General features: G+C 38.9%; 1 protein-coding gene across 2 annotated transcripts in view; it reads right to left on the minus strand.

Annotated features, from left to right (window-relative positions):
• Positions 1-1,764: 1,764 nt before the first annotated feature.
• Positions 1,765-7,555, minus strand: part of LOC119420493 (glucocorticoid receptor) — a 74,226-nt gene continuing 68,435 nt past the window's right edge. For both annotated transcript variants that reach the window (XM_037687897.1, XM_037687896.1), the window contains 2 exons: positions 4,338-4,495; positions 1,765-3,432 (listed from right to left, as the gene is read on the minus strand). In XM_037687897.1, coding sequence (XP_037543825.1) covers positions 3,280-3,432; positions 4,338-4,495 — 311 coding nt within the window. In that variant the 3' untranslated portion in view covers positions 1,765-3,279. The remainder of the gene's footprint in view (positions 3,433-4,337; positions 4,496-7,555) is intronic.

Consider the following 7,555-nt stretch of genomic DNA (forward strand, 5'->3'; position numbering starts at 1 on the left):
TCTTTACAACAGATCAATCTCCAAAAACACTGATACATTTGTCTTTTTCCTGATTTGAAATCTTATATCTATGGCTCTCTGTCTCCCTTTTGCAAGGCCTTTAGTCGAAACACGTAGAAGAAAGGTGAGTACTGAGATAAATGTAAAAAATACTTTTGTTATAACAGACACGGTTTACGTTGCACCGGATATGCCAGCGTCGCTATATACATCTACTGTATGTGTTGAGGAGAAAGAGCAGGGCTGTGGTTTACATCTGCACGTTAAAGCTGGTTTCCAGAAGCACCACCACCTGAAAACTGCTGTAATACTGAACGCAACGAAAACAAAAACCTCAGAAGAATCGCTCCGGTTAGCGGCGCCGAGGCCGAATTAAGAGGCTAAAGCTAAACGTTTGAGCTGTGCAAACGACCCTCGTTTAAGATTAGTAAAACCAGTTAGTAAAATTGAAAAAAAAAAAAAAAAAGATGGCTCATAAATGAATAGCTGCTTGTATGAGTGTGGGAGCTATTAGCTGCAAATAACATAGAAAAGACTGGTCTCCATGGAAACCTGCTACCTGGTTTGACAACGAGTCGCTCGAAGTTCTACGGCGTAAACGGGTGAAAAATGTAGAAAAGTTTGACATTTTGCCGCTGAGGACAGAGGGAGGTGGTGGGTGGCGTCGTGTTTTCCCCGGATTTTTGCTTTGGCCGTCACAGAAGCTGGTATGAACACTTTCACAAGACAAATGCCGCAAATGCAGACAAATATCTTCTTTTTTTTTTTTTTTAAATATAATTTTAGAAATTACATCTCATTTAAAATAACTGGATTTTATAAAAAGCAGATAAAAATTTGTATATATATATATATATGTATATATATTTTTTATTTTTATTTTAATCATACACTCTGATGATAACAATCACGTCGTTGTAAGCTGGTGTGACACGGACGATTGAGCACCCTGAAGCAAATGTTACGATCCAAAACTGGATGAGAACTCTCTCGTATAACTCCAGGAAGGAAAAAAAAAATCTTTTATGATTTTTGGCACCAGTGGGACGCAGGTAAGTGACGTAATCACTTCTAGCCTGAGCTATTATTCACAAATTACTTAGACAAAACTGCAGCTTCTTCCAACAATATTCCTGGTAGGTGTGCTGTAAAAAGGAGCTGGTTCTACTTTCACTACTACAAAACAAAACAAGACAATAAACTGTACATATACCACTGTGATACCCCTGTTAGGTTCAAAAGTACAATCAAACTGACCATTTATGTGCAAGGTGTGATTTTATTTTTTGAGGATGGAACAGGAAATCTGTCTTTTCAAGTGGAGCTCCTGAAAACTACATTTGGACATGGAACTATGGGAAACAGTTTGCTCAGTGGTAGCAGCTGGCAGTGAAAGAACAGGTTCTGACAACAAGGTTTGCAAGAATCATTATGGCTATTGTCAAATGCAAACACACCCTGGGTATTTAATGCTTTGGATGCCTTAGTCAAAATCTAGTTCTAAAACTCCAATGCATCGGAGGAGTTTACATGGGTTACCAATCTTTTTGTATTTAAATATATACAAAATTAAAGGGATAATTAAGATTGTTTAAAGTGGGGTTCTCTGGAAGGGGTATGAACAATTCATATCTAACCTGTTGTAGACAGCTCTTGGAAAGGTCTATAGCCTGTTCGATATATCGGTAGGGCCGATATTTTAGGCCGATATATTTGAGGGAAATATCGGTATCGACGATAATTGTCCCATTATGTGCCGATATAAACACTTCTAATTTTCACCCCTCAATTTTTTTCTGCCATTACATCGGTTATCGGCATTAGCCTTCCCAACAACAGTATTGGCGATAGCCAAAATGTCCATATCGGTCGGGCTCTAAAAATGACTAAAAATTCCTTAAGTAAAATGAACAATGATGCAAAGGTTTTTAAAACACCGTTTGCATGAACCGCTACGATTTCAAAGTTTTTATTTTTAGATGGCAGCACTTCAGTTTGGTCTCACTCTGACTAGCCATTAGCTCATCGGGTAAGAATTAAACTGGTTTCTCCAAACTCGAGGAGCTATTTAAGACAGGTAAGATATTATCTACTTCAACCTATTCCACAGAACTACACTTTAAAAGATATACTCACTTTTACGCCAACTGTCCCAAAACATTAGGTTTAAGTATGTTTTTAATTTTTTAATGTCTAAGACAATGCTGGTGGCAGCGTGTGCAAGACGTGTTTATCAATCGAATCAGACTTCTAACATCAGTTGCTATTTGAACTATTTGTACCAAATTAAAACTGTTCCAATTGAAATACCACAGGGTGACTTTGTTCCACGACCAGAGAGCCGAGTTAGAACACACCACGTTAAAACCAGTAAAAACTCCGTTTGAAAACCCAGTACTAGTGGAAAAATGACAAACAGACCAAATCTCTAGAAAGATGTCATCTATGGATTTGAATGCAGAAATAAGAGTTAGACGAGGATGGCTATGAAGAGCGTAAAAACTAAAAGGCACTAGTTTTCCCTCAAATACATCCTGTGTAAACATGTGGCTGAACAAATGTGCGTGTGTTTGATGAGAGCGGGACTTCTGCGTATGCATCACACATGAACAACGTTCCTCCTTTCTGTTGGACGAGTAAATGAATCAGATTTACATCCTTTCTGTCCTCGAGTCCAGAGGAAGAACTCCTTTTTGTGTTTCCTCCTCCTCTTCATCACCAACAGCGTTCTGGGGAAAACCCAGGACGGCGGACAGTCTTTACATTTGCTGTGCGGTGAAGCGTTGCAGGTGAGCGGATGAACACTAAGGCTTGGGCTGATGATCCCCACGAGTTGTGAAGTGTGGGAGCCGCGTTGCGTGGGGAAACGGTTGTATGCATGAAAACAGCTATGGAACTCTGCAGGCAAAAAGGACATCTTCAGAATCTTTAAATATGTCTAAAGTCAGGGCCGTGGTTGAGGGAGTGACAAAAACTGATTTTCCATCTTACATTCAGAGACCAAATTCTTCTCGGTTAACCAAGACAGCAGACTACAGGTCAGAGGTTGGATTGACCACAACCAACTGAAAAAAGGAGGTTTGAGGCCAGCAGTGCTTTGCTTGGAGATTAGGTTGAATGGTCCATTGCTGGAGGGAAGAGGGGGGACAAACCAACCCGAAAAACAAGAAACCAGACCAAAGTGATGAGGGTTGGCAGAATAAGGAAGTGTTTGAGGGGGCTCTGTACAGGAACAGGTATAGGGTTGGATTTAAGGCATCGATTCACAGTTTAAGGCAGTCATTTCTGATGAAACAGCAGAGGTTTGACGCTCCCATCTTTGAATTTTGGTATCTGGTTGGTGATGATCTCCGCCAGCATCTCTGGGAATTCCACACTCAGGGTTTTATTCACAAAGGTGTGAAAGCAGATCTGCAGGAGACCCTCAACCATCTGAAAAAGAGAACGCAACAATCGTTTTGCAAAGATTACTTGAATGTTTTTCCACAGTAGCTTCCAGTAGACCTAAAACAGGCCTGTATAATGAAACGGGAACGTTCCTGGAGAAACTCTGATAGGGACTGCCACGTGGTGGCCATGTTAAAATTTAGAGTTGACAGTACTATGTGCTGGGGTTTGCTCTCAACTACTATCACACCAAATTTCAGCTTAACATCTCTAAAAATGGCCGATTTACAGTATTTTTCCTTTTTAGCTCAGGTGGCCATCTTGGATTTTTCATTTGGATTCAATATGTGATGGGGAATGTTCTCAGCTATAACCACACCAAGTTGCAGTTCTATATGTGTAACAATAGTCGAGTTAAAGCCAATTAATTAATTAATTAATTAAGTAATTAAGTAATTAAGTTAAATGTTGCTTTGGTGGCCATCTTGAATTTTTTAAAATTCATTATTTATTGAGCATTGCTCTCAGCTACTATCACACCAAATTTCAGCTTAATATCTCTAAAAATGGCCAATTTACAGTATTTTTCCTTTTTACCTCAGGTGGCCATCTTGGATATTTGATTTGCAACCAGAGTCTACAAAAATGACTAATAAAAATGGAGTCTTTTTTTGCAAATTATGTTGCCATGGTAACTTGAAACAACAAAAAGTAACAGCACACATCACGGTGCTGAGCCGGTCGTTTTGACAGATGTGGGGGGGACACGTTGCGGTTCAGGCCACATTAAAGTTGATGAAGAGTAAGATACAAAGTTAAGAAACCCTTGTCAGGTGGATTACCAGGCAGTCCCCAATAAGGACTGACCAACTTCATTGGAGGGCTGCTATCATTTGCATCGGACACGGAGCACCAACTTCCTGTGTGTGTGTGTGTGTGTGTTTTCTGACCTCCTGCATGGAGTCCAGTAGCTTAGTTAGCTGGTAGAAACGCTGCCAGTTCTGACTCGTGTTCTCCTCTCTCTTCACGATGGCTTTTCCCAGCTCCTTGATGTACGTCATCCTGATCTCGTCAAAAATCGCCTGGCTCTTCAGGCCCTCTTTTGGTACTATGCATGTAAAACAAACAAACAAACAAACAAACAAACAAACAAACAATCATTTAAAACTGCATGAGAGTGGTAGGCTTTGGTTGTCATACCAGGATTATTACAATAAAACAAAAAGAAACTTGAGGAGTAATTCAAGAAGTTTTGTTTGTAAAACTTCTACAACAGCATTTACAAAAAAGTTGGGTTTTTGTTTAAACCAGGGGTTCTCAAACTTTTTGGGTTCAGGGACCCCCTCATAACCCTCACGTTTATTAAATAATTTTATTCAGTTTGTCTCTTTAATGCAATGGAAATATTTGTGTAACATAAATACTTAAGACCTGTTCTTTAATAGTGCTAATACAATTTTTATATTTTTAAACATGGTATTTTTCATTCAAGACACACTTAATTTAAAAAATGTTTAATTTCAACTTCCAAAAATTAGTTTTGAGAAAATTAACAGCATCAAAAACCACTTTAAAACTTTACCCATTCACTTAATGAACATAATAAATGTGTTGCCACTTCTTCAAATTATTATGGAAAACTCTTTACATAAAACTGAACAGAATCATAACAGCATAATACCAATAATAACATAATACCAAGGAACAGGACTTAATGTGTAAACGAATCAGACTGTCTGTCTCAATGCTGGAATGCAAATAGTGGGGTGGGGGGGTTGGTCTGGGGGTCCTCCCCCAGAAAAGTTTGAATAAAGTAGATGCAATTTCCTGCATTTTGCTGTATTTTAACAGCTTGTTAAACATCTACGAGCTTGTAAAAAAATATTATATATATATATATATATATATATAATTTTTTTTTTTTTGCGGACCCCCAAGGACCAGCTCGCCAGTTTGAAAACTACTGGTCTAAAGTGTTAATAAAACAGAATGGAATCATTTGCTAATCTTAAACACATTTTACTCCTAATAGAAAATAGTAAACCTTTCAAATATTTCACTAAGAAATTGTAAGCTAGCGGCGCGCAATACAGGTATGCTAGCTAAAAAGTTAAAAGGCAGCGCTTACTCTGCCTCTTCCCTCACACTGAACCCCCCCACCCGGTTCGAAAACTGTCGGCACAAACAGCGTGCAGCTCAAACGTGTGTCAAACAACGCCCCGCCACACACACACACACACACACCATCGACAAAAATGACGGACAAGCTGAGGGCCACACCATGGCAAGTTATCATGGGGAAACACTGGAGTAGTTTTTAAATTTAATTGCAGAACCCGTCTTTAAAAAACTGGGACAGGGAAGCAAAAGGCTGTAAAAGTGAAGTAGCATGACTAACAGCTGGAGCAGCATTTTGCAGCTAATTAGGTTAATTAGGAAAAGGTCAATAAGAGGACTGGGTATGAAAAGAGGCTGAAATATACAGAAACAGTCTGATTTGGTTTTTCCACAGTAAATGAAACTCACTCGCGATGTGCTACATGAGGAAAAATAATCCCAGGCTCTTATTTAAATCTTTCCCCGATGATGTCATCGAGAAAAGACAACACACAGAAGCGAGCTGGGATCAGAGTCTCAGGTTAGATTGTTGATCTTTGTCAGCGCCATGAAATGTGGAACCATTTTCCTTCTGAACACGGTGAAAGCCAGAGTCCTGCTGTTGAGCTAAACCACATGTCTGAAAGTTCTGGTTATGCAAAACACCGTAATTCAACTTTAGGAGACAAACTGTTGAGATTCGGCGAGAGCTGGAAAGATTGGAGGAACAAAAAAAAAAAAAAGCTTTAAACTTGAACACATTGAACAGGAGCAACCACACTCAACCCAGTGTCTGAACACCAGTGTACATATGTGACCTTCTCGTCAGTCTGCTGCATGGCACGGAGCCCACTGAGAGCTACACACATTATGCAAAAGGCCGTGACATTGTAATTTTTACATAATCACTTCTAAGGGAGCCACTGCAGTGGAAGTGCTCTCAGGACTTTTTGTGTTTGCAGTTTTAATAAAGACATTTTTTTTCAGACAGATTGCCTCCGGCTCTTTACTCCACGCTGTTTTACATCTTACAACTGAATCCTGCTCCTTTCAGCAGCTGAGCATTTATAGAAAAGGCTACAACGACCTCTTTTACAAGCCATCGTTTAAATGTAAGATTCTCCTTTAAATTTAACATCACTAATCAAAAGAAACGTTTCAAGGGAGGCTTCGTTTTTGTCGATAGTTGGTGATGTTCGAACCGGCTCCAACCCGGGCGGTCCTGACCTGATTGTTTTTCCACCACCACCGGGAGCGGATGGAAATAACTCTCAGGTATAAAAATGCAACCAGTGCTTGGTATGGAAATGTAATTTCCTCTGCATGATGAGCAAATCCTCATTTTTTTCTACCAGTCATGGAGAATAAGGCAGAATGTTTATTTAATATATATTTATTTGTTTACTGATGTCTGTTGGTTGATTTTAATTGCAATATTAACCAAACATTAGAGGCCGTCAACAGGTTTGAGTTTTTTTGGAGTGGGTCAAAAAGCACCAGAAACAAGGGTTTGCTGACCATTTATATTTCTTCCAGACATAATTGACGTCTCTCCTTTAATTTGAACCTTTTAAAGTGCAAATCAAATCCATCCAGAGTAAATACGGAATAAATGAATGAATCTTTACAGGATCCAATTTTAGTCAAGGAAAAAAAATAAAATAAAGACTTTCTTGTAATGAGTTTGTTCATTATGTGCTCTTATTTAAGTAACTTGTGATGATCAAATACGTTGAACAGTAGTTCATCCTGGAAGATAAGAAACAAAATGGTTCTAATTTCACTCTTCTCCGACCTTCTGTGTTCTTCTTGTTACTGAGAGGAAATGAGTTTTTGTCAGACGTCTCAGGTTATTGTCAAATTATTGAGTACAGAGAGGAGAGAGGCTCCAGCTCCTCCACAACATGGAAAGGAAGAAGGGACGAATGGACGGATGGATGGATGGATGGATGGAAACAAAAGGTGAACAAACTCAATTTCCATTTTTAAGACTGCACTTAGAAATATTTCTATATTTGTATTATATAACTCATTTTTAAGAGATATAGGGTATTATTTGTGTGCTTATAAA

This window comes from Nematolebias whitei, chromosome 14 (assembly GCF_014905685.2).
Source record: "Nematolebias whitei isolate Nwh7 chromosome 14, NemWhi1, whole genome shotgun sequence".
Classification (NCBI taxonomy): Eukaryota; Metazoa; Chordata; class Actinopteri; order Cyprinodontiformes; family Rivulidae; genus Nematolebias; species Nematolebias whitei.